Genomic DNA, 27,105 nt, shown 5'->3' on the forward strand with positions numbered 1-27,105 from the left:
AAAAAAATCATGTCAAGTAATTAAATATTACAATGTTAAATTCAGTTAAATGAATTATATTTCTTGTGTTAATGATAATATTGTCTATTGTCTGAACCCGTTAATTATAGTGAATGTACTGAAAAAGAGAGAGAGTACGATTGTAATTAAATCAGAGATCTATTATCTATGAGCTCATTCAATAATGAGTGTCAAAACATAAACATGTCATATTCAATTTAAAAACAAGCAAGACGCCCACTTTATAATTAAAAATTGAATTGATAATTTCTTCTGAAATTTCTGAACCGAAATTACAAACGATTTGACCATCTGCAAAACAATGAAGTTAATAAAAATTAAAAGATTTTATTGAACATTTAATGCAATTTCATAAAGATAGACAAAGAAGGAAATCAATTAATAAACTTAGAAATTAATAACAGAATCAAGAAGAGTACAATTGTTGGCGCCTTTTCGAGAAAATTTATAAAGTAAATAATATCTTTAGTAATGTGGTAGTTCCGATTGATAAATGTTCTCCCAACACACAATTTTAGCAATAAATATAATTCTCTTTAATAGTAAATAAGTGACAACACCGTCCTGAAATGGCGTTCTAGTGGGGAGTCTACTCATCCCCTCTCTTAAAAAAAGTCATTCGAAATTTTCTGAAAAAAATTGTCAAATTAAAGTTAAAGAAATGCAATGGCACTCTCAGAATGTATAGTTTAAAGAAAATAAGAGATATTTTCTAGGAAATTTCAAAAAGTGTAATAAAAAAAAATTCAGTAAAGTTTACCAGGATTGCAAAAATACTGAACAAAAAAATAATCACTACACAAGTACTATATGTACACATGTAGCTGTACTACTATGGTACAGCGATCTCAGAATCTCTCTTATAATGTATTAACAACAGCATCTTGAGTTTGCAAACCTTCGTGGCGTGCTGAATGTGTCAGTAGATTTTCTTTTTTAACCGTATTGAATGGACAAATTTCACATTTATAAAGCAAGCCGTCTTGTTGCCCTGAAAAAAAGGATATTCAACGTCTGAGTGAAAGTGGTTAAAGTAGGCGCCTAGTAAACTTAGATCAAATAAAAGTCGGCTAATGTATACAAAAATTATATTGAGTTGTTTGATGATTTGAGTGTGGCATTTATTATAAGTAATTATTTTAGACTAAATCAATATGAATATCTTAATCTAGTTACGTTGAATTTAAAATATTATATGTCTTAGGCAAACTGTTATTTTAGTTTTCTTTTTTTCTGGTGCGTGTAGGCATGCAGCTAGCTAAACGAGTAATTTATTTGTCATACACATCCGCTAAATGACCAGGCAGATACATATATTAATCTAGGCCAACAGCGAAGCTTTAGAGAGTGGTTCGAAATACAATTTGAGAAATGCATCTGACTCTCAGTTATATAGAAGTTAAAAAAGTAACATTGTTTCTTACCAGGATGTTTTTTCAGGATGTGTGTTTTGTATGTAGTTGCTTGGATAGAACTATAGGAACACAATGGACATTTGTATCTTTTGATGCCAGAATGTCTCATTTTATGCCGTCTCAAATTATTGTGATCTCTCGTAGAATAGTCACATTCATCGCAAGAGTAAGGCCGTAATCCTAAGAAAATATGTTAAAACACTCTGACTTCAGAAAATAAGTAATCCTATAATTGCAGTTTTAAAATTTACCAGTATGCATGCTTAGGTGAGATCTTAAGGAACTTTTATTAGCCGCAGAATGACCGCAAACATAACAAGAATATGGTTTTAAACGCTTATGCACCACTTGAACATGCAATCGCATTAATCTGGCGCAAGTAAATCCACGTCCACAAGAAATACATTTTACCAATTTTTCTGCTATTTCTGTTTTGTTTTTTTCTTTTAATTTATGCCATGACTGGAAAAAAACCATGAAAATGAAAAACGAAATAAACGATTATATTATTTTGTATAAATAAGAAATTTAATTACTTTGTGGTTTCGCAATTGTTTCGTTGTTTTAAAACCTTTACCACAGACATCGCACAAGAATGGTCGTTCTTCACTGTGTATTCTGCGGTGTAGATTCAAAAGTCTGGTTAGACTAGAATTTAAAGGATTAAAAATAAGTTCTTAGGTAAATTGTATATATAGTATATAATTCATTAAAAATAAGTAAATACCTATTGGTTTTATAATTACAATGATCACAGGAGTATAATTCAATATCTATGCCATGTTCACGCCAAAGATGGCTGGAGACAGTATTCCAACTAGTACAAGAAATATGGCATTCCGGACATCTCCATTTAGTTCCTGTAATCATTTTATGTTTTCCATTTAAATACATAAATTAAAATTATGTGCAATTTTGAAAATACAGAAAAAAGTAATTAACGAATATTTCAAACAACTGAAAGCAAGGTGAATTTTAGGTTACATTTTAAGAAAAAGTTAAAGATAAATTACATTTAAGATGGTAAGTTCACAAGTTTCGAGATTATTTAACTTACGGTAATGGCACTTCTTGTGATATTCCAAGTTGGAAAGAACACTGAATCTCAGCGCACAACCTCCAAGTCCGCATCTGCATGACATATAAACTTGAAATATTTTCAATTATACTTTTGTGTAATGCCTAATTATTCTTTAAAGTTAGAAGAAAAAAAACATAAGCTTACTTACTTCTTTCCACCAACCTTTTCAAGCTTTAAATCTCTGAATTTTTTTAACGCTGGATCTTTCAATTTTTGTGAGATATTTGATTGCATCGCTTTATTAGAACTCTGAATTTCTTCTGGCTGTGACGATATATGGAGAGTTGTTGAAACAGATGAAGTGGTAACTATTGAAGGTGATACAGGTACCGTCATAACTACAGACGTCTGTGGTAGATCGGCATTGGAAACTTGGGCAGCTGAGCATCTTTCTGGCAAAGGAAGTGTTGTTGTAGACGGAATAGACAAACTCGGATTAGCAGTTTGAGGTTCTCCCGCTTCAACCAGAAAACAAATGACAGAATTAAGCAACACGTTTATCTCTCTTACAAAATGAACTATTTCACAAGAAACTCATTTCCAGGCCGTGACGTTTGAATTAACGAACAAAAAATAAATAAATAAAATAAAAATTAACAAATAAATATAAAAATTAATCAGTTAGACACAAGAATATATATATCTGTATATCAAAATGCCTGTTGCAATAAAAACTCATTGATCTTTAAGAGAATAATATGCTTTCAAGTTTATATGACATTCTTTAAGTTTTGCTAATTTTGTTGAAATATTAATAATTTTATACAACATTTGAAAGATATATCACTGAAAAAATTCAGAGATATAAAAGCTTGAAAGGGTTGGTACATAAAGGTATTCTTGTTTATTTTTTATTTTTAAATAATGTGGGATAAAAAAGTTGTGCGCTGTAATTCGGCTGAGTTCTATCCAACTTGGAATATCGCAATTAAAATTAGCAAAATCGAAGTCTGAAGCAGGGATGGAATTATTTTCGTCACGCGCAGAAGCAGCGAAGAGTAAATGATACGATGGTGCATTTGTTTTCATTTAATATAGATTTTCCATTTAGATCAAGTGATGATAGATATTATGCATATTGTAAAAAAGAACTAAAAAAAATTGAATATACAGCCTAGCTTAAATCATTTCTTTCAAGAAACGTTAGAAATGTTTTTGCAGGAAACTATTTTACGGGTGGCATTCCAAAGAGATTTATCTTTGTTATTTAATCGGTGACAAACTGTTAATTGAAATTCTCTTAGTTGTGTCTTTAGTTGTGAGTTGACTTTGTTAAAGCCCTTTTTAGATTGAAAGTCCTTGCCACTTTCCACAATGGAACCCACTGGCTACTTGTGGTGAGAGGTTTGTTTGTTACCTACGTGGCCTAGTTGATGTCTTCATTGCTTTTTGTATAGCGGCGACATATCTTTCTATGGTATTAAATCCGTCGAGAAACACGGTAATTAAGCTTCTTAAGCAAAATACTTACTAAAAAAAAATGGAAAAAATTGAGCTGTACTGTGATTGATCACTTCTACTGGATGTTGATCTTCGTGTACTTGTTGAACAGTATCACCATAATTAGAAGTTGGCACTGTGATTTCAATATTTTTTTCACTAACTGCAGAAACATCAGGTTTAATTGGTGCAAAACTTGAGTTTATACCTTTAAGATGCTTATTAGTTTCAATACTCAATTTTAATATTTCTTCAATTTCTTCATTTGTACTATTATGATCATACAGATAATGGACCTGAAAGTTTAATATTTGTTAAGACACAAGCAAGAGATGTTGTCAAGGAAACAGTTAAAATCAACTTTGACGATTAATCTTCTATTTAAAACAGATATTTGAAAATTATTGTGAGCAATACAATCATGCTCTCATGGAGGGTAGAAATCTGGTGAGAAAGAGATTGGCTATTCCCCAACTAGTCTGCGATGAATCCCATAGGAGAAGTGAACTGACCACATTTTTGGAGAACACCTCTGCGGGTTATTCCAGGCTAACAACATTCACATTGAGTCCCACTATAATCATAGGATCTATAGAGATGATTGGAAACTATTTGGGTTGAGGAACCCTCAGGCAAACTCGAGCACAACACTCACAACTCACTCCTACATTCGTATTAAACATTTTATAGACGACTACATTTACACACAAATACAGATTCAATAAAGAATCCAACTGCTACCTTAATTTGGAGAGGGTGCTTTAATGCACTGCAAAGGCTGCTACATAGATCCAAAAAAGGCGCAATTTGTTGTACACTCTCTGCCCCCTTCCCCAAAGCCATGCTTTAAGCTGTGTACAATATGAGTAACCAATAGATATAAAATTTCACTTACCTTTAAGGAGTGAGTGCTGGAAAAAATATTGTCGCATGCTAAACATTTGTACATCTGTACATTGGAAGAAATACCAATTTTATTGTTGCCGTCGTGAGAAATTATACAATGTTGTGCTATGGAGCTTTTGCGGACTGAGATAAATGGGCAGCTAGAACACTGGTACCAAACGTTGCCCTTAACCCGATTCTCAGTGTAGTATCTAGGTAAAGATTAAAAATTAGAGATAAAAATTAAAGATTAACTAAATAATTACTCTACCTACAGATAAAGTACAAACAACTGAAGTCATAAAAATATTCGAAACAAAACTAGCGTAATATTCACCTTATTATAGCTTTTCCAGTTAAACAAAAAGTTCGTTTCTTCTTTGCTTTATCCAAGTAAATAGCCTCAGCAGGTTGAAGATCTAAAATCGTTAAACTAGCACTATTTGTTTGTTTAATATGATCGGTTTGCATGTGACTTTCTGCAGCAGAAGAACTGTTTCCATTATCAAGACCTTTAATTGGCGGATTCGCTGTACAGGCGGGTAGCTTTGGGGAAAAAAAATCAGCTTTCTATCAAATCAATCAATCATTAAATCCAGTTTTAACCAGGTCCGATAAGAAACGGTAGAAATAAATATATTTCTTCATCATTGGTCTTGTTGGTTTAGAAACTGTGGCGGCAATATAAAAGAGGCTCGAGATTTCAACAGTGATTAAGAAAATAATGAAACTGATTTGAGAAATAAAATAAGAAAGGATGAAAAATGAAGAAGAAAAAGATGAAAAAATATTAATATATTAAGAAAAATTTAAAACAGCTGAGTTTGAAACTATCTTTGAACTCTGTAAATAATCACACTAAAGATCATAGATTTCTTCTCTAGTAGTCGTGTTAGTTGAAGAAATGAACCCTTTTACCTAATACTGGAGATTCTATAATGAATAGTGAAAATTTATTTCATTATTAATTGTAAACTCTTAGTGAAGCATGCTAACTTTTGTCATGGCTTGAAGGCGCTTCCGATTATCGAGATCCTTCTGCAAATACGCTTGTACCACTCCACTTGTTTCGACCGAATTTCACACTCATATTCTTTAGGATAAATAATGAAAATTATTGTGAGTGGAAACCCAATAAACACCCCTAATGGAAAAGGATGGAAAAATGATTGGAAAGACGGAATTTTTCAGGCAAAGGCCTAGATTATCTTAACTAGCAATAAATTTACATTTACTTGATAAAAACAAAATTTACATTCTAGCTAATTTTTAAATAAATACAGAGAATATACCTGTACTAATTTTATTTTACACGTTTGGATATCCATGCAAGTTTTTTTATTTAAATATTACCGAAAGTTCTTACAATTTCCCCATTTATCCAAAAAGAACTGTAATCTTAGCAGTTTACATGACTTATTATGTTCTATTACTATCATACTAAGGCATATTAAATAACGAATGACAAGGTAATTGTTTCGTACAGCGAATAGCTACAAACCGAATTCAGACATTAAAAATCTATTGGGGCTTCCTTACGGTGAAGGTTTTATTCGTATAATGTTGAAGCCTGTCAACGTGTGAGTATAGTTCAATGGGCTCGCCTAATTCAAATAGTTAGACACGTAAACTATTGCTACAAGTTTCTTGATATGATTGTTAGGTTGTCAGTAATTTTTGTTATTGCGCTGGCACAGCCACAGAAACGCCAGAAGAAGGGTTAATCACTTCCCTCTACGAGGACCTGGGCAGATCTTAATAAGTGAATCCACCTAGCACACAAAACCTTTTAGAAACTTCGCGCTCTCCGACGGATCTTGCTACAGGAGAGATTTCCACTTGAGAATTGTTTTCTATGATCCCAGTATTGATATACATTTGAACCTGTGTTTAAACTGGCATTTATCTGAGCATCTGAGTCAAAAATGATTAAAATAACTGAAAAAACTACTAAATTGACTTAATTTATTTTTTTAACATTGAAAAGAAAGAGATCTTACTTGAGTTGCAGTATTTGGTTCCAGAGCTGAAAGCACCGACGAAACTTGACTGGAAGTCATAGTTGGTAAAAGAGAGCTCGAAGAAAGTTGAGCCAAAAAATGGCTTGTATATTCATTGTTATCCGCAGGTAGTTGAGCTATTAAAATAAAAAATTTATATGAGATTGTCAGAGAAAATCCTCTTTTAGAGCAATGTTCTGCTGTAGGAGTGTACGCGGCAAAAAACACGCCAGGAACTCTTCATTAGCGGAATAGAATTTTATTTAAAAAAATATACAATTTTTTTTCCGCAGGAGATACGAGGCTCATTTCATAAATTATTGAACATATTATAGGTGTCATCATATGTTTGGAGAATAAATTCCGAATTCGAAGAATGGAAATGGATTTTTGATGCTTTCTGTTTGAAATTTCTTTGCCTTGGCAAAGGGCAACCCATGAAGAAATAGACCAAAAAGGAAATACTAAAAAAAAAAAATAAGAATGAGGTTTCCCTACATTAATTCTGGTTATCGATTAAAACCGAATAATTGTCTCAGAATATAAAGACGTCAGAACAAGCTGTCGTGCTGTTAAACTTTTTATGTCGTAATTGTTCAAATTGAGATTTTCAGCACTGATGCAACGCGGAATATGAGGCAGTAATGAAAAAAAAAATACTGATTGGAAATAGAGATTTATTCCGTGAGTTTTCTCTACGAATGGTTTCATGCCTGAGAAAACCCTAAAAATATAGTTTTAGGCTTAGTCGGTAATATTTTGGAAGAAGTCCAAGAAGCCTTTCTTTTGGACATCGCGAAAATTAAAATTATGCAGTAAATAATTACAAAAGAAAATGGTCAAATCATATTACAATGAGACATAACAATAAACTCGATAATCTTAAACTACTCTGCGAGCCTACAAAATTTTTTCTTGAAAATTGGTTACCGATCACTGCTTCAGAATATTTATACAAAATAAATATGTAAAATAAGAATTTAATGTACACTGAAGAAACTAACATGGAGATTCCATTTCTGGGTTGATATCATCCTGCATTAAATCAGCGGGAGATTCAAACAGCATCTTTTCAGTTGACGTAGTGGACTTGACCTTAGGACCATGAGCTGTTGCAGGAATATCGAACATAGAACTTTCGGACAAGCGTCTTTTTCTGCATGTTCGCTCCACACTATGTCCTGGCTGCTCACCACTCGCACCTAAAAGAGGGTCACCACCTCTAACCGGGCCTTTATCTTCTAGTGAATATACAACATCATCCTTTTCCTTTTCAGGGCAGAGCAGTGCCTATACATAAATGTAAAGAAAAATTAAAGAAACATTTTTTTGTGATTCTCCAACTGAAAATTCAAAAGAATAAAGTGTTAAATACCATATTAATATCTTAAAATATGAAATCATATTGGTAAATTTACGAAAACATCCCAATTCTCAAAATTTATATAGAAAACTAATTCTAAAGCAAAACCAATTAACCAACCTGTCTGAGAATTGCATGCAACTCCTTAGAAGAGGACTGTCCTTGCCACATTAATGGTTGCCCTTCAAACTGCATTAAATAGCAAGACATGTTCTGCAGCTATCTTACAGTAAGGCCTATTGTGGTGTTCTAATTAAGCGTACCTTTAAAAAAAAAAAAAAAGGATTTAAAAACATTTCATTTATCATTTTTCCACTAATATGAAAAAAGCAGTGAATTTCTAAAGCACCAAATGTTTTAAGAACAGCTACATATTAGAAATTTCTAATAGCAAAAATAGTAGCAAAAAATAAATATTTTATTAGGTTGTTCGGAAAATAATGCAGGATTATGGTTTTAAAAGATAAAAATTAAAATTAATAATTGATAACTGTTTTTATTAATCAAAATAGACTCCATTATTTTCTTTATACGTATTTCTGCCAACGTGTGGGTAACTTTTCCATTTATTTATAAATGAATTTATAAATTCAGAAAACGCATTTTCTAATGTTCTTTAGTCAGTAAATTTTTTATTTTGTAAATAACGGTCCAGGTGCACGTTACCAATGGCTAATTTGCGGGGTACAATAAGGCCAAAAAAAAAAAAAAAAAAAACGGTCCAGGTGTCTAAAAAAATGGTAATAAGTAGGCGAGAGGTACGGTGAGTAAGGCGGACGTGGCAGAGTCTCATAGCCAAACTCCAAGAATTTTCGGGAAGTCAAACGTGAGATATGTTGCCGAGCGTTGTCATGCAACAGAATGGTCCCCTTTCGATTGACTAAGGATGACTTCATTATTGCCAATTTGGTTACCATACGATTCGGCATTGAAGGTGTCGCCAGGATTCAAGAAGCTGTAATGAATCAGACCTAATGAAGCCTACCAAACAGTAACCATCACCCATGATGATTTGGGGCTTTGGAAACTGTCGTGCTGCTTCTCCTTTGTCCGCTGATCTTTTTGGCGGTCGTTTAATGTGTGAGAACCCAACTTTCAAGCTTTTTCACCTTCCCAATCGCCTCGAGATGGTCATCGACGGTTGATTTGCTGACATCGAATTTCCCTGCCAGTTCTCGAACAGTTTCTGGGATTTTCTTCCACCTAAGCTCGGAGAACATCGTCATCAAGGGCAGAACTTCTTCCACGGCCTTCTTTGTCTTCATCAAGGCTCAAGTCTCCCTCTCGAAATCTCTGGAACCACCGTTAAACAGTGCACTCTTATACTGCCTTCGCCCCAGGTATAGTTGATATTTCTGGCCGTTTGGGCCCCGTTCCGGCCGAGTTTGAACTCGTAAAACAAAATTATGCGAAGATCACGCTTTGACATCTTAGTAAAGAAGTATAGACTGAATTATTTCCAAGTAGCAAAATGTTCCAGAGGTAAACAAACATTTTTGTTCGAAAGAGATTAATAAGTGATTACATTTATAAAAGTCAAAATTCCAACAAACAAACAGTTTACTATTTGGAGGGGTATTTTAAAGAGAACAAAATCCTGCATTATTTTCCGGACCATCCAATATATTCAAGTGGAACTGAACTTCAAAATTTTGGGTGTCATTTAAGACGATAAATTACTGAATTACAAGTTTTATTAATAAAAAAAAAAACTTTACATGTCTCTCTTCTTTCATTTCGCCGTCCTATTTTATTCATTCCTTGAGTCTCTACTAGTTGGAATCGGAAATGTTTCATTGCAATCATTTAATATTTTTATAAAAAAGATATCAGAAATATTAGATTAGACCTATTGATCTATAAAACTTAAACTTGGATACCAAGGTAAACATTGTTACGGTTTAATTAAACACCACATTTAAATTTAACATTACACAGTTATAATGTTAATTACGAACAGTTTGCATTTTAAAACGCCTTTAAATATTCGGTCATAACAGAAGAATTTTTTAAACCTATTTTAATATACTATAACCACTCTCAAACATCCAGAAGCGATAAACATTCAAAATGGCGGTGTAACTAGAGTTTCTTAATTGTATACAGTCCAATTTATTCTGATATACAAATAATATTTTTAAAACCTAAAACATATTGTCCTATTATAGAATTTTTTTTTTTGTACTTTGTTTTTAGGTTGACTACATAATCTGTTAGTAGTAATAAAGTAAACGCTGTGATTAAGGCATTCCTTTGTAACCTCAACGTAGGCCACTCTACAAACGTATAAACCCATCGTGGTGGAAATTTAGTGCGGATTCAGTTTATACTTTCATTTAATCCTGGATATGGCTACTAAACCCCCTAAGGTAATCATTTTTCTTTTTTTACAAAATATACTAACAGCAAATCAAAGCACTAATTCAATTTAAATTCACAGAGACCAAGAGATCCCATACAATGCGTGCAAGTTTTCGGTCGTAAGGTTAGTGCTTACACGTTTTAAGACACTTTAAAATTTGGTTCATCAATATTTGGATTAAGTATATTTTTTTTCTGTAACTAGTATTTTATCTTTTATACTCAATAATTTGATTATTATTGGATTTCTGTAATTAACTTTTTAACATGAACTTTCAGTTAAGTGTAAGGGTTGATTAAACTCTAAAAGGTACACAAATCAGCAAGTACCTAACATTTGATTAATACATCATTGATATTTGAGTAATTTTACTGAATTAACTTTACATTAATATTTTTTAGAATTAATTAGGTTCACAGACCTAAGTATATTTTCATATACAAACGATTTGTTGCACACCATTTAACTTAGATTGACTGTAATATCTATTAATCTATAATAATTAAACTATTAATCACAGATTAAAAAAAATCTATAAAAAAATAAAAGTAATTATGAGGCTAAAGAACTCAAAAGCTTTTTTTTAAATAATGCTTACATCAACCTACATACTTCTATCATTTTGTTTATTTATTTTTCAAATAAAAATCGTCGGTTTCAGTTCATTCTTTGATTTATGTGATTGTTACTTTATGTAGTAGTCTAGCGTTAATAATAATAGGTAATAATCAATCTGGGTTAATATTAAATATAGTTTTCTTCAATTACATGCTTAATTTAGGTGTTCTTCCTACAATGTTGTACATATGTAATATAAAGTAAATAAAGATATATGTACATATTTTTAGGGCGTCCTAAAAATTACTAAACTATTTTACTACAACTACTCAAATGGGCTACAATGAATCAATAGAGAAATCAATAATTATTGTTGAATAATTTACTTGTTATTAACTGTGTGTTATTTGCGCTCTCGAATACTTCTGTTAGGCGAATTGAAGATTCATATTTTGTTTTAAATCCGTGATTCAAATTTAAACATTAAAAGACTAACTTTGTCTTTTATATTTTGATGTGTATGTGAGAGGGATTACATAGAATAAAGAGCATACTAGAGATCAATCAGAAAAATAATTTGGAATAGTTAAAATATAGTGCCTATTTATTTATGAAGAAGTACTCTACATTTTATCAGTAGTATAAAAAATAAATATATAAAATAAATTCTAAAAAATGTTGATAAAAACCTAATACAGTAAAATTACTTAAATGATTTCAATGAAGTATTAATGAACTGAGGATACGTCCTGATTTGTGTACCTTTGGTGTTTAATCATGAACCCTTATACTTATATTTTTAAACTGTAACTTTTTATTAAAGATTTTTGTACCATTTGGATGAATTTTCCTTTTTGTCTATTTTGCTAAGTTACATACACCCTTTATAGATTGGCATAAGCCAATAAGAGAGATATAAAGGTTGGAAATTTGAACGAAATGCAAAAACCTCCAAACTTTAACCTTCAATATCTCATTGACTATTATGACTACAACATTGCCATTTATACCAGTTATAATATATAATAATAATAATTAAGTGTTTTATTTTGAATTAATATGTACATAATCTTATAAACAACAAAAACATATTTTCACAGAAGCATGGACAACAGTCCATCTGCTTGGCCAAATTCTATTTAAAAATTTACAATATAAAATAGCAGCCAGAACTTATCGCATAATTTCAGTTACATTCTAAAATACACTAAGTGTTAAATTCCTGTATGAGGAAACTTCTGTATTTCCATGCTCTTATGTGATAATTATATAGCTTATCCCAGTCGCTTCCATTTAAAAATTCTATACACTCTGATTCAGATAGCGCTTTCTTTCCTAACCATCTTACTCTGAATTCAGATAGTACAGGACAGACACTTATATAATATTATAAGGTGCGATTATTGCTAGTTGAAAACTTTTTATACCAGTTATAGAGAAAACTTTTCTTCTACTGTGCTACCGGACAGTTTTAATAAGATAACGATTGCATTCGTATCTATAATATCAGAAATACAAGATGGGAATAGCATTTATATTTTTAATTAAGAATATAACTTCTTGTGCTTAATTTTTAAGTTACATTTACTTGTTTCATGTTGTTAACTTATCTTATAGAAAACAGCCACTGCGGTTGCATATTGCAAGCGTGGAAATGGAAACTTGAGAGTGAACGGCCGACCCTTGGATATGGTTGAACCTCGAGTTCTGCAGTACAAGTTATTGGAACCAATTTTACTTCTAGGCAAGGTAATATTTTTCCACGAATGGGTGGTTTTTCCTGCATTTAATGATTCTGTTTAGTCTCTATAACATGGGGTTTCTTACCTTGTTGTTTGGTCCTTTGCTCATTCATTTGTCAGCATACTTTCAGCCTTATCTCCTTTCCCATGTCTTCATCTGTTCCACCTCTCACGCAATCAATTGCAGCCCTAGATAATCTGTCCGAACCCGTCTGTTTCGCTTGGAAGGGTTATGTTAAACTAAACTTTGTCTCCAGGTCGTTTCTATTCTTGTGATGAATGCTAGGATTTTTCGTGCTCTCTGATGTTCAGTAATACTCTTTCGTACATTATATTCTGGAATATCAATTAGACGAGAATATATTTCAATAAATGTTGCCCTAATGAATCAGGTTCAAGTTTCATATCATTTTCTTTCCCTCTCTAATTTGCCTTTCAACTTGGAGCTGGACCCCACTTTAACTCTAAGCGGATAAATTGATCCTCTCTTTTATAGTTTCGTTTTCTACATCTCTTCTATCCGCAAACAAAAGGACAGAAGGTATACTTTATCTAAAATCTTTAACCCCTTTCCCTCTCATTTTTTGTCTCTGAAAGTTAAGTAAACACACATAGTATAAGGGATTAGCTTCATTTTAATGTATTCTGTAGAATTTAGTAAATATCTATGAATATCTTCAGGCTACTTTATTTTGCTGTTTCAAATTGGATACATTCCCTTAATAATATAAGACACCCTGGTACTCAATCTTTAGGACTCTCTCTAATAACTTTTTAATTAATTTTATTTAAACTTTAACAGCTGTTTAAATCGATGAAAACATTTTGAACTGATATTAAACATAATATAATAAATCTGCTTCTATTGCAAAAGCAACAATAGTTTATGTAGAAGCTATTTTTAATAGTGATCTTAGAAAATTGTTTCTTCACTCCAATATATTTCTATTGCTAAAGGGTACTAATTTTTTAGAATCAGATTCAAAAGTCTGAAGTGATTTATTTTTTAGCGAATATGTGTTGGTGCTGTAAGGTTTACATATTTTATTCGTAAATATATGTTATAAGTATATAATATTTTGAATGTATTATATTCAAAACTAAAGAGAAAATTTAAGCATGCAAATTGAGTTTTGGGAGTGCTCTCATTAGATTCCGCCAGGGATTTAATTTTTCATTTAAGTGAGTTGATGTTTCCGCGGTGTTTTTCCTTTGCTATTTATGTGTGTGATGTACAATTGTAAAACTGACCAAACTAATAAAACAATTAAATTGTAGAGTGTTGGTAATATTAAAAAAAAGAAGTTATTGTGAGCCATTTTTGGGCACCCAGTGAAACCTAATTTTTCAGAGTCCTGGGTTTTTTTTTAATTTTATCAGCTTATCTTAAAATCCGTCGTCTGTTTTTTATCCAATCCAATGTAACTATTCCGTTGTTTTCCTTGGTCCATCCTATTTCAGTTACCATTAAAGTGCTACTCAATCACTCTTACTTTATACCAGCCCATATCAATTTTGTTCTTTCCCCAAAACTACTACATCTTCCAACATTGTCATGAAATGCATTTGGCTTTTTAGAGTAATTATGGATAGGTTAATAATAAAAGTATGATTAATTATCTGTGACAGCAACATCAGCTTTGTAGATTGCAGTGTCCTGAACGCAGGATGCTTAAAAATTATCAGAGATATAAATTTCAAAGAAAAAAAAATCAGTATTATATTAGCGGAGATGAAATTAACCTCATCTCCAAGAAATGGCAAGAAATCTGTTATGATAATCTTTAAAGAGATAAATGAATGAAAGAGATAAACCGGAATATGAAGAGATGAGATACGCTGTGAGCCTTTAGAGGGTGGAATTAGAAGAAATATTTAACGATGAGATTTATCTTGAAGGCACTTTTCACAAGGCGTGTTTCCTTGCTTGATTTACTTAGCACCAACGGACCCTCTCAAAACGAAATTTTCACAGTTCTACAGTTGCTCAAAGGGTAGTTGAACGCGGAATTCTCAACATAATTAGCGAAAGTAGTTTTTGTGGCCTCATAAGGACATCAACAAACCAAAAACTATCAGGCTGTAACCCATCCTTTAGTTTCCTTTGAATTTTGATTTTATCGTTTTATAGGGTTAGCTATGTAACATAGAAGCCTCCAACTGATTTTACACTTGAAAAATTAATTGAATATTTGGTATTATTTTAGGAGAGATTTTCTGGAGTCGACATCCGAGTGCGAGTTAATGGAGGTGGACATGTCGCACAGATATATGCTATAAGGCAGGCGATTAGTAAAGCATTGGTTTCCTATTACCAGAAATGTGAGTTAAAATATTCCACAGCATTTAGTACATTTTTATTTATTCTTGTTGAACCTATATCTGTGTTTCATGTTTGCAATAAATTTATTAGCTTTTTTTTTTATAAATATTTGACTATCATTTAATTAGCTTGTCTGTTGTAAGAGAGTTTTATTTTTTAAAGATATCGATGAATCTTCGAAGAAAGAAATTAAAGAGATTCTGATACAATATGACAGAACGTTGCTGGTAGCAGATCCTAGAAGATGTGAACCGAAAAAATTCGGTGGCCCAGGCCCAAGGGCTAGATACCAGAAATCATACCGTTAAACTTATTGTTTCTTTTTTTATGCCATACTAAAAAGAAATAAAACTTTTAATATCTTTTTTATTGAATTTATTTTTGACATTCCTGTTCATTTCTGTTAAAAATCGTCTCAAACATAGATGATTTTATCATCCTGTCTGAAAATTTTATTTTATTTCTACAATTACTTCTTAATGGTGTTACATACAAATAAATTTTTACTAAGATAGACTAGACGTCAATTGTGATTGTTAATGGTCACAAATATGAAATCTCTTGTGAATGCAAAGTTTAAAGTTACTATGTTTTTATTTAATTATTTGGTCTAGAAATAGTTATTTCACAAAAAGTGTATTAATAGCGGAATTTTAAGATGAAAAATATTTTTACTTATTAAGGTATTCTCGACTAAATAGTTGGCTGAACTGCGATGCCTAAGTTATTGATTGATAGTACAGATGGGGAAATAAAAACTTTGTTGCGTTAAATCAAAACATGCCTTATTAGTTTTAGCGTGGGTAATATAATTTTTCCAAATCAGTAAGTGATTAAAATATTTTTAAAGTTTCTTCAATTACTGTAACTATTTTATTATATGAGTAAATTTTTCTTGTAAAAAAGAGGCCTTAATTAATCCTGGAAGACAATAACTGTCAACTATGGCAACTACTTATCAACCATTACAAACAATCAGGGACAGCTTTATAAATTGCAGGTCATTAAATGGTACGTAGAATTTTATAAAATTTAAGAATGTATATATTTTTCCCCCTAGTACCGTAACTTTGTACCAAGTTTCCTATTTTTCTTATTGATCCCTTTATTATTAATACATTGATTTTTTCTTATCCTAATAAAAGTGTAATCTTAAATACTTAAATATCCCAAATATTTGAAATATCAACTTATTTTAAACCTTATATGTTTAATCTTTTTTTGTTTTTTGTCTTTTGATGTGCACCTTTGAAAATTATTAACAATAAATTCATATTTAGCAAAAAGGAAGAGTGCAGTGGAACTTTTGCAAGAAACAAAAAGCCTTTATGTTAAGTCAGAAGCTGTATTAGATAATGAACAAAGACTTGTAAAGTCGGCTAAGTGCGATTCACAATGTTTACCAAGTAAGATCTATTCAGCATTATCGTTTTCTACTTAATACCAGAGAACAGCAATTTTAGGCCATTGCTTCCAGAAAATATTTTCTTGAGTGTAAAAACTTATTTTTCAAACTACTGTTTTTTTTTAGAGGGTTCTTCTCGCAAGAATTACAACTTATTTACCAGAAATGAAATTTAATCACAGAAAAAAAAATAATCCCAACAGAAAATTCGACCCTATAAGTATTATAAATTATTTGTGCTTTATAAAAAAATTCAGCACATCTGCTTTTTTCGTTCTCTGCCGGTCTAATTAATTCCTTTTATTTTTCGTCTAATGAGTGGGATCATTCCTGAAGGAAAAAGTATTGAAAATTCGAAATTTTAACTTATTTTTACACTATAGGAGAGATATAACTAAGCTTCAGGATTTAGATGATTAGAATATCCAACATGTGGGAGTAATTGTTTTTATCCAGCATTGCGGACCCAGTCACATTTTCAACAGTTGAGGGAAAGTGTTAGATCTAGGATGGTCTTTAAAGAGGGTGGCATTTCACGTGTTGAACTTCTGATAGTAGATAAATTCGATCCATCAATGCATACAAAAAGCAGAGTATTAGAGCTGTTCCCACGCTAAGCTTGATATGCTTAAGAAGTTCAGGACCCAAGAATTACAATAGTGCCCTAACACAATTGATTGATTTTGTCTAGCGAAGTTTGAATCCGAAATAAAATAAAGGTGACGTAGGAAAGAACAAAGAAGAGGACGAAAAAATCAGCGGACGAGAAAATGTCACGAAAACAGAATTATGTTGTGCGATTAGTCAGAATTACTTAGAAAATGAGCTGAATTAAAACTGTCCTGTAGGACAGTTGTATAAGCGGTGATATATTAAAATATACGAAGCTGACCGACTCCCTGTAATATGTCGAAATTGCATAAATACAGAAATTATTGTTATTATTATAATAAGTGATGTTTTATGGGAGGGACTATATATTATACATCTAAAAGTAGTGAATGTGGAAACTTGAGATGGGTTGAAACTTATTCTTACTGTAGAAATCAAACAAAAAAATTGTTTTATTTTAATGTAGAATAAATTTTATTTTCTAGATAACACTTCTAAGGAGGAGATACGCCGGAAAACACAAAGAAGGACAGCCAAATTGTGTTCTGAGCAATTACAATTTAAGTTGAGAAAGTTGTTGAACGGAAATTCGAAGGAAAACCTCGCAGACGTAAGAATATTGATTAGGGAGATAAAATTAGTGCATTAAAGAATAAAAATTAAATCATTCATTATTTATATTTTGAAAGCAAATTAAAAGTTATAGTTATGAGTGGAGCGAGATCTCTCCAACCTCCTAGCTCTAATAAATATTAACTTTGTACGAAAGGGCGCTAATGACCAAGACAGTCGATGCGCCAAAAAAAAAAGTGTACGAAGGGAACATTTACTCTTCTCTTCAAAAAGAAGGGAATAACACGATTTCCTTTAAATTCAGCGAAATGCAGTCGATTGCACGTCTATATTCCTACAGATATCAATGGTCTTAGACTTAAATTTCTCGCTGGTGACATCTCTTTGTATTCGAAGTCCAATACTACTGCAAAATGTTGAGAAATGCGAGTATGTTGTGGTAATGAAAACTCTATGTATTTCCCTCTACAAAAAAAAATTATGTTTGGTCGGTTGCTCTCCTGTCTCCGACTAATCAAATTGTTCACTTTTCTTGCTGATGTTGCTTTTTACAAAATTTAGAATGAATTTGAATAATATTTGTTTATAATTTAAATTCATGTTTTAAAAACATAATACGTTATCAATTTTCGTGTTTAGGGCCAATCCTGGGAAGTATTTGATAGCAAAAGTTGTAAAAATGAAATTGTACCCTTAGAAAGCTATAAGACCGATTTCATTACGGACATCCAATACCAAAGTTTACCAGATCTTAGTATTTCATCCAAAGAGAGTATTTCCTACAAACACCAGGTCCCTGGAAGAAATATGTTAGTAATCCTGCTTTTATAAATTTGAAATTATTCTAAGGAGATTGTATGCAAAAAAGTTTTAACGCATTTCAGGGAGTCAAGTAAATCGGATGAAGAAGTTGATGATGAAGATTCTGACACCGATTCCTCGGAGAACAAAATGACTGTTTCCGGGGCAGACTCTTTAGAAAACGTAAATCTTGGAATTTTACATTTGGATTCTTAAAGAGCAGGAGCAACCCAAAGCTTTTGTAGCATATGTAAATAGTTGTTTACACGTAGATCAGTTATTCAATGTGTATGTTATAATACATTAAAAATTAACTTTTCTAAAATTTTAAGTTGGACACGAGCATATTTGGAACACACAAAAGTTACGCCGCTGCTGCTCTTTTACGTATACTTGACTTACTATTAGACCACGTTTTTCTTTATAAATGAAATCACATGATAAATGATTCTTATTGTATGTTTATCATTACTGTATGGTCTCCAGCAGTTTTCTTTTCGAATGTGGTTATTGTATGTAAATCCACCGTAAAAAAACGAAACTAGTACTTTGTTTATCCTTTTACTACATGTAACTTAAGTTACAACAATCTTGTCAAGTTTAGAAATTTAAATTTTCGTAAATGGTAAAGGCCTGTGAAATGTCAGAGAGTAGCTTGTATAATTGTGTCATGAAGATTTATTTGTTCTTTAGGTGAATACTGATTCTTCGGAGAAGAGTTATGGGAAACCTCCATCATTAGTTAAAAGCATTTCTACAATGGGTGGTTCCGCTGGAAAAGTTGAAGAAAGGTAACAAGTAAGATCTTTTAATTACTAAGTTTGACTAATTAAAAAAAACAAAAACAAATGTATGAAACTATTACTTACTATTAAGATAAAGTATTGCTGCTAATTAAAATAATAATAATTATGAAGTGTAAGAAACTTTCTATTGAGCTGATAAATTGCAATCGTGCCGAATTTAGATTTAATGGTTTTCACAGGTTTTGATTTGGTGATACTGTGAAATAGTTTCGTTTTTATACTTTCCATTCCTTCACCGCTTCCATTCCTCACTGTATATAATAATTTTTTCCCCGCTTTTTTATTTTATTTTTTTAAAAATAATACTGATGTTAAGTATGATGTGGAAATTCCACGTTTGCTGCAATCCAGAGAAAATTTTTCATAACTTAGAATTGTAGTAAGAGAAAAAGCCCTGTGAGTGCTTCGCACCCGAATTTTTTCAGCTGAAACCACCACGGCGTCTTTTCTGTAAGCCTAACTTATATACTATGTTTATCCTGTCTTAAGACTGAGTAGTTGGACTTTAGAACGACATAAAGAAATACCAAGAAGTAAATCATATGTCGCTGAACATCAGACTTTAACGTCCGCCATACAAGAACAACTACCTCATGAGTTGGATGTATTCTTTCAAAATCTTGGCCTTTCTTCAGAACAGTACAGGTAGATTGTAATTCTTTTATTTATATTTACCAAGTTATTTTAATAATTCATTAAAAAAAAGATTTAGCTCCCTTGTAGAATTAAAAAAAAAAATTATGAAACGTTTTTTATAGCGCGATTACATGCTACGATCCCAGTAATACAAGTTCACCAGTTTTCTTCAGTTGTGGCGGTTCTACTGATGACGAAAGTTATTGTTCAAAAGCACCTAGAAGATGGGGAGGTAGTGGTGATACTAACGAAGATTCTACGAATACTGTTGAAGAACGAAGAGATGTTGGAGTGTCAATAGTCGAAGCTAACGCTAGGATAGTGAAGTGGTTGTGTCAGTTGCCCACAAACACAAGCAATAGCTGTACAGAACCGCAAAAGATGGCGAGTTAAGTGAAACTTTCTATTTTATTTATAACTTTTGCGGAGATTTTTTCTTTAGGTTCTCTAAACAGGTGACCATGATGACGTTTTTCGGTTTTTCTACTGCTCGGTTGTCCAATAGATTAAAAAGAACATACGTTTGAAATAAAATATTTCTTAATGGTCTCGGGGTTCTGAACTTTTGGAGTGACCTCAGTCAATACTTCAGTATGTAACGAAAAAAAAAATCATCCTCCATCCATAAAACTAACAACTTCATGTAAACTTTCAATAATAATAAAACGAGATTTAAATTAACATAAAAAGTAGATATGTTTTTAATGATGATGCTTTTTCCTTCGTTATCTAGTTATTACTGTCAGATTTTTGTTTTTAATTATACACCAATATAATTAGATATTATAAATTTTTATTTTTCGATCAATTTTATTACGGTTCTAGGTAAAAGGCTTTAGTTATTTTTAATTTATTGTTAGGAATTTATAATAATTGTTAGTACTTGCTCAATTTTATTTTTTTGTTTAAGTAGGTTAATTTCGTTTTAGTTAAAACTTGTAATTTTGTATAATTTCATTTGTGTTCATTATACATTCATTTTAAACTTTAGATTAGAGGAATCAGTTTCCGAAAAAGGAGAAAATTCGGTAATGGCATTTTAAATTTTAGATACAGTTAACGTGAATTAAAGAATCCTTTTTAATCAAAATTCCCTATGCATATTTTTGGACATGTGCAATACTATCCACAAGAAATATTATCCATGCAAATTAGACTTTAATTATGGCTGTTATTGGATGATATTCAGTTTTATTAGACCTTACTGAATAAAACTATGACATTTAATGAAACTAATTACTTGGTTTTGTTCATCTTTTGAAGAAGGTATTTAATAAAAAATTAGTAGAGAATGTATGTAAATTATATTTATTAGTACCACTGTCTATAAAATGCGAACTTTAGTGCTTGGAAGTATTAACTAATCCAATAGAATAACTATTAGGCGATTATAAGCTATGTGTTAGCTCGCTGAAGCTCTCTCGGAGGCTCTTCTTTCCAGGCCCCAAATTTCTTCTACTTTCTAGTCAACATGCTCAGCCCAGCTGATGATGTCTTTAACGACACAAATTCCTCAGAGACTGGATGTCAGTAAACAACAGATGTTGATACACTTCTTAAAGGGAACGTAAAGGAGGTTCCCTTTAACTTCTATTACCTCACCAAATAATTGATTTCTTTTAACTAAATAAACCTTTTTCGAAACTTTTTTTAATGATTTAAGGTAAGGCGCGTCAACATCTGAGGTTATTGGCACCCGGAGCTTTTTTCAGTGCACTGCCGGCCTCCATCCATTTTGATATTCATTCACCAGTTCTGTCAAAGCAATTTGGAAATAACTCAATGATTTATCGTAGATATTTAGGCGCCGGTTGCAGCCATAACTTATTTATTTCAACCTTCTATATTTGATAACCATAATTTCAGCTTGTTAAAAATATATTATGCAAACATTTTCTACTAATTTAAATCACAGTTTCCTGAGTTTAATACCTTGATCACGTTTTCATTATTATATTGATTCATTTATTTAGTTTTTTTCTGTGTAGCCAAACTTTGCCGAGCTTATTTGAGCCATTTAATAGTCTATAAATTTGGTTTTTCTTGTAATGTTACTTTCTTTTTTTTACTTTAGTCAAAAATATACAGATCAGTGAGTTTCTGATTGACTGGTTAGACTTTCCTTTGTGGGTGCGTGATTTTATAACATAATAACATTCAAGCGTAAAACTGTGATAATCGCAGATTCTAAGAGTTGAGATAAACAAAACTAATCTTGTAAGGCATATGGACATCTTATAGACGTGAGTTAGATACAAACAAAAATTAGCTAACGTAAGCAAAATAGACTGTCGAAAAAAGGAAAAAATTGGATAAGTATTTATCTAATTGTTTCAGGTAGTGGTTTTATAATTGCCGTTTCCTATAAGTTTATTCATATTTAAATTGTAATAAAAAATTTAAAGAATTAAGAAAAGTACGAAAATTAGGTGCACAGAATATCTAATAAATTGCTGATTGATTCTGGAAGTTTTTGTTACTTGAAATACACATTAGATTGGATTGTATTTGATGCGTGTGACAAAATTGAATTCACTGCGATTTCAAAGAGCCATTGAGGGACACTTGTATATGTACTTGTTCATAAAATCTATTTTCTCGTCTATTAGGTGAATTGTGTGTTATGGTGGAAGATTATGCTTGAGATGTATGATTATCGTTGATTTTATACGTCTTAGGACGCGAGTTTATTGTGTCCCTGACCGCTTTCGGACTTCCAACAGGAATAGATTAATCAGTTCGGTGCAGAGAATTTGATTTCACTTACGTTACCATCTCACGCTTATTCATTATCATATTTAGTTGGTGAAGAGATTTCGACTTCGTGTACGTTACTGCCTCGCACTACCCTTGCTGATATGACAGTAAAGGTGCATGCTACGACGGAGAAAATAATAGGTATTATCCAGCACTGAGTTCCTAATCACATTTTCAATATTAAGATTAGTTTTGCTGTAAATTCATTAACTTCGCACATCTACTGATTCTGCAGTCCTAAGTGAGTGTGAAGGGTGTCAGGCAAGTGAGCTTTCTGACGTTGATTTGTTGTAGTCTTAAAGCCACCCTGCACCTTTACCTTGACCTTTTTAAAAATCCAACGCGTATTGAATTTTGATTTTCATAAGTCTAACCGTGCTGCAATATTTTAAGTAACAAAACATCTTTTTGTTTTAGTTCGATGAAAAGACGAAAATTTCTTAATCAACTTCACAGAATGTGATCAGACAACTAAATTCTTTTCTATTATATCCAGTGATTACTAATATGTACTAATACCCAGTGATTAATTCGAAACTTATTTTGACTTGTAAAGCTTCTTTCTTTTTTCTTTCTTTTTAACTACTGCGCCACAAAAACTGTTTTGGAAAGGATTAAGACATAAGTTAAGTCTCCCTCCAACATATATTTTAGAGTTAATCTTCAACCATATGTATTATTGAACTGTTCAAAAACAATACTATAGTATAGATAGTCACTTTTTCGGTACATTCATATCATTGTATTCTATAATATTAATAGAGATAGCATTAGTAGACATTCTGTGCCACTTTTGCCTTTGAAGTTCTTTGCACATTGATTAAAAAAAAACAGCAAAGTAGTATCCATTGTTTTGAAAATAATTATGTAGTAAAAGGGTAGTGTACAAGTTTAAAAAAAACTGTATATGGAACATTTTGCTTGATTTTTATTTTTTTAATTGGACTTCATCCAGTTTGTCAATTAAGCACTTGTTAATTATCACTAAAAATTTATAGGTTATTATTTTTTTATTAAAATCAGAAATTAATAAAATTTAGCGCTTTTTTATGCGGATTTTGTTACTAAGGACAATGAATCATTTTCTTATTAAGTTATTTCTAAGAGGGCGCGTCGACTTCGATTTCATTACTGCTAACGTATCATTGTTTAGGATCTTCAAAACATCAAAAATTATGTTGGCTTTGGTTTGAATCATTTATTTTATTTTTTTCATTTAACTCAAATACAAAATGTGTTCTGTTCTCTCTCTACATTCTGTAGGTTTGTAGTTAAGAATTTACTAGAACTAAAGAAATGCTGGAAATCTTACTAGCTAACAATAATGTAACTAAGGTGATTAGAATATTTACTATTTTCAAGCGTTCGATTCTTAGAGAAAGGCATAACGATCTAAAATCAACAATTGAGGACTTTTTACAACAGAATAAAATCATATTTAATCTAATTGTAAGATTATTATACTGGTCAAACTTCGCAGCATTTGGAAAAAGAATAAACACACAGGCAGACATAAATGACAAAAGACAGACTATCCTTAGCACTGCAAAGCTCAACCCATCCCTAGTATTGTGGACGTAGAAAATAATTATTTTAAAAAAAATTGAGAAATAAGTGGATCACAGATCTAAATAGTGGTACTTGGTTTGATTCCCGGTCATAGCCTTGTATTTTGTGTAATATGCTAATTTGAGAAATTTAAAGTAACCTATAATCTTTCTTGATCATAAAATATGTTATTCGTCATCAATAACTCGATTAACTTTGATAAAGATATACGAGTAAATAATAAAACCAATTACTTAATTACGTAACGTAGGTTCTTAAGATAGTTCCCCGAACATCACTTCTCTTACTTCCCACCTTTGTTTGTAAATAAGGCTCTTCGAACTTGAAGATGCCATGAAATTTAGTGGAAATTTTACTGTTGGCAGACTTTTTTAGCTTAATAATACTGATTCATGACTTTTAACTGTTATCTATTTCCCTCATATTTTTTTTTCTGTATGGAGGTTGCGACTGAAGCATTAATTTATTTTAAATGTCAAGAATAGGCATTGCAGTCCATCTTTCCTTTTAACTTATTGTTGAAGTTTGCTTATTTTTTAAATCGATGCAAGAAGAGTGGACTGAAGGAATTAATTGTGGTTCAACGTAACAATTTATTTGCTGTGGACACTGATACTTGATGGTTAAAAGAGGTCAAATTAAGGAATACAAGAATGTTATAAAGGTTTAAATTTTGTGACAGTATCAATCAAACAAGAATGATTTAGAATATTACAGTAATGCCAATTTTTTTCAGGTGGGATTTACGTCCAGTTACCAAATTTGTATCCAAGACGGTTGGACGGAGGCGACTCTAGCAAACGTAATTTACTATTAATTTCTCTGATGGACCATTAGATAAGATCCAAGGCCAAGACCGGGAGATGAGTTTCCAATGCTACAATATACCTTAGCTTTGCGAGATTCGCCTCTAACCTCTTGGCTACAGTGGCCCCTGATGATTTAGAACATTTCCTTTCCAAATCTTGTTGTGGTTAAGAAGAGATTTTTACCGTTTGTGACGACCTCTTATGGTGGGGATCTTTAGAGCTTTTTGAAAATCTGACAGGCAGTAGGTTCAGTCCGTAAATCAGTCCAATCACAAGCACTTCAAAACTTTTACATTCTTTAAATTAGGAGTGCCTGAATAGTGTTAACTAATATAGTCGTAAATATTTTTAAAAATTTCAAAACCCATTACAAGTTGAAGTTTTTTTAGTTGCAACACTTAAACAATAACTCGTAAGACTTTTATTAATTTATAAAACTAATTTATACATACGTAATAAAACAGTTTACCGCTACATTCTTCGAACCAATTAGCTAAGTGAAAAAAGAAACTTTTTAGTACATAATCCATTAATTTTGAAAGATCATTACCCTCTGTTGAATTCCACTTCGTAATGAAGCAGCAGCATGTTATCAAATATCGCTCAGGTCTGACATTTTTTGTAAAGAGCGAAGCGAACTAAATTTTCTGTAAAAACCCTAAGAAGCTACAAGTAGACGTTGCAAGTTCATTGTTTCTTATGGATTAAATTATTGCTCTCTGCTTGGTGCACAAGCCACCTTCTTTTGTATTCTTTTTTCTTGTATTTATTTTCATGATTCACCATCTCATCTTCAGTCTTTTTTTATTAATGTAGAAATTAAAATTATTGTTAAGAACTAATTTTATTGCGTATCAATGTGGCTTTAATTTGTTTAAATATAATACATCAATGTTAAAGTGATATTAAGTTTGGAAGTTAGCTCTCTTTTTGGAATAAACAAATTGTTTTTCTTTGTTGCTATTAAGTTTTTACGTTGGACAGAAATTTATAATACAAAATTATTAAGTTTCCATATAAGTATTCAGAAAATTTGTAAAAAATTCATGTTGATCTGGCATAGCAGCCTTATAATACAGCATTTGTTAATATCAATTTTATTTTCGATATTAGTTTCATATTCTTTAAACTAAAATTTAAACTTATTCTATTAAGTTGAAGTTTCTTAGTTTGAATGATTCTTAGTTGAAGTTTGTTTTTACATCCAAAATTCTTCGTTTTTTTTTTTTATATAATGGTCTGTTTGTAGAGTAAGGAATAATGGAAGTATTCTGTCTCCAATCTCATTGCTACAAAGTTTTTTGAAGTGTGTTTTATGTTCTTTCAACAATTTTGTTCTATCTCAACGTAAACAATTACAGAAATAATCATTTTGTCTAATTTTAATTCGCATAGAGTGGAGTAAAAAAAAATATTTTTTTGTCATTTCAATGATTTTTTTTTTGTTTTTTGTAAAATATTATAATCTATTTCCACAATTAATCTCTTTTATGGTCATAAAATATATTTGTTTAATAAAGAAGTGTTTTAGTTTATTTCTAAACGAGTCTAATTTACATATTTCAAGATATATGTATCTTTAGAAGTTACATTAAAAGTTCAATGAATGAACTACAAACAAAAAAAAAAATTGTGCCGAAAAAACATTGCAGAAGTTACTGACATAAAACATTCAGTTATTTAATTAACCTAAGTAAGTATATGATTTCTAATGAACAAAAAATGACTTCAGTTAAAGACATTTATGGCCCAAAGTCGTAATGGTTCACAAACACATTTGTTTGTAAAGGATTTCTTGAATAAAGTAATCAGTATTTAAAAAAAAGCAATTTATAAGAAATTAGAGTACTGAGCTTATGGTACTTATGAATTGCCACAATACAGAGTTGCAAGCAGTTAACAGTTAAGATATAGAATTACCATTACGTTTTTAACTTGTTATGCGCT

At 31.3% G+C, this 27,105-nt stretch overlaps 3 protein-coding genes across 7 annotated transcripts; 2 read left to right on the top strand and 1 right to left on the bottom strand.

Moving 5' to 3' along the window:
- Window positions 1-99: 99 nt before the first annotated feature.
- Window positions 100-13,635, bottom strand: LOC141455742 (uncharacterized). 5 transcript variants are annotated; one of them, XR_012459421.1, is made up of 15 exons: window positions 9,924-10,290; window positions 8,326-8,468; window positions 7,847-8,132; window positions 6,843-6,979; window positions 5,180-5,388; window positions 4,853-5,054; window positions 3,989-4,253; window positions 2,666-2,975; window positions 2,494-2,567; window positions 2,164-2,296; window positions 1,973-2,084; window positions 1,688-1,898; window positions 1,446-1,616; window positions 782-1,012; window positions 100-650 (listed from the first exon to the last, which is right to left on the bottom strand). XR_012459421.1 is itself a non-coding variant. In XM_074131080.1 (15 exons), exons 2-15 carry the CDS (start codon window positions 8,413-8,415, stop codon window positions 179-181), a joined length of 2,427 nt encoding a protein of 808 aa, XP_073987181.1. In that variant the 5' UTR covers window positions 8,416-8,468; window positions 12,953-13,635; the 3' UTR covers window positions 100-178. The 5 variants fall into 5 exon arrangements, 4 of the variants coding, with proteins under 4 accessions (XP_073987181.1, XP_073987180.1, XP_073987182.1 ...); XM_074131080.1 differs by lacking the exon at window positions 9,924-10,290 and adding an exon at window positions 12,953-13,635 and having other exon boundaries at window positions 100-312; window positions 920-1,012; XM_074131079.1 differs by having other exon boundaries at window positions 100-312; window positions 920-1,012.
- On the top strand, window positions 10,416-15,555 carry RpS16 (ribosomal protein S16). The gene is made up of 5 exons (XM_074131107.1): window positions 10,416-10,574; window positions 10,646-10,690; window positions 12,743-12,874; window positions 15,075-15,189; window positions 15,353-15,555. The coding sequence occupies exons 1-5, from the start codon at window positions 10,554-10,556 to the stop codon at window positions 15,496-15,498; spliced, it is 459 nt and encodes a 152-aa protein (XP_073987208.1). The 5' UTR covers window positions 10,416-10,553; the 3' UTR covers window positions 15,499-15,555.
- Window positions 15,556-15,859: 304 nt separating this feature from the next.
- Window positions 15,860-26,693, top strand: LOC141455751 (uncharacterized). Its single transcript, XM_074131099.1, has 9 exons — window positions 15,860-16,015; window positions 16,097-16,201; window positions 16,471-16,596; window positions 17,693-17,817; window positions 18,420-18,589; window positions 18,665-18,764; window positions 19,275-19,372; window positions 19,877-20,032; window positions 20,146-26,693. The coding sequence occupies exons 2-9, from the start codon at window positions 16,135-16,137 to the stop codon at window positions 20,414-20,416; spliced, it is 1,113 nt and encodes a 370-aa protein (XP_073987200.1). The 5' UTR covers window positions 15,860-16,015; window positions 16,097-16,134; the 3' UTR covers window positions 20,417-26,693.
- The last annotated feature ends 412 nt before the right edge of the window (window positions 26,694-27,105 follow it).

The sequence above is a fragment of the Rhodnius prolixus genome, unplaced genomic scaffold (assembly GCF_049639745.1).
Source record: "Rhodnius prolixus isolate KJV_2025 unplaced genomic scaffold, Rpr scaffold_4, whole genome shotgun sequence".
NCBI lineage: Eukaryota > Metazoa > Arthropoda > Insecta > Hemiptera > Reduviidae > Rhodnius > Rhodnius prolixus.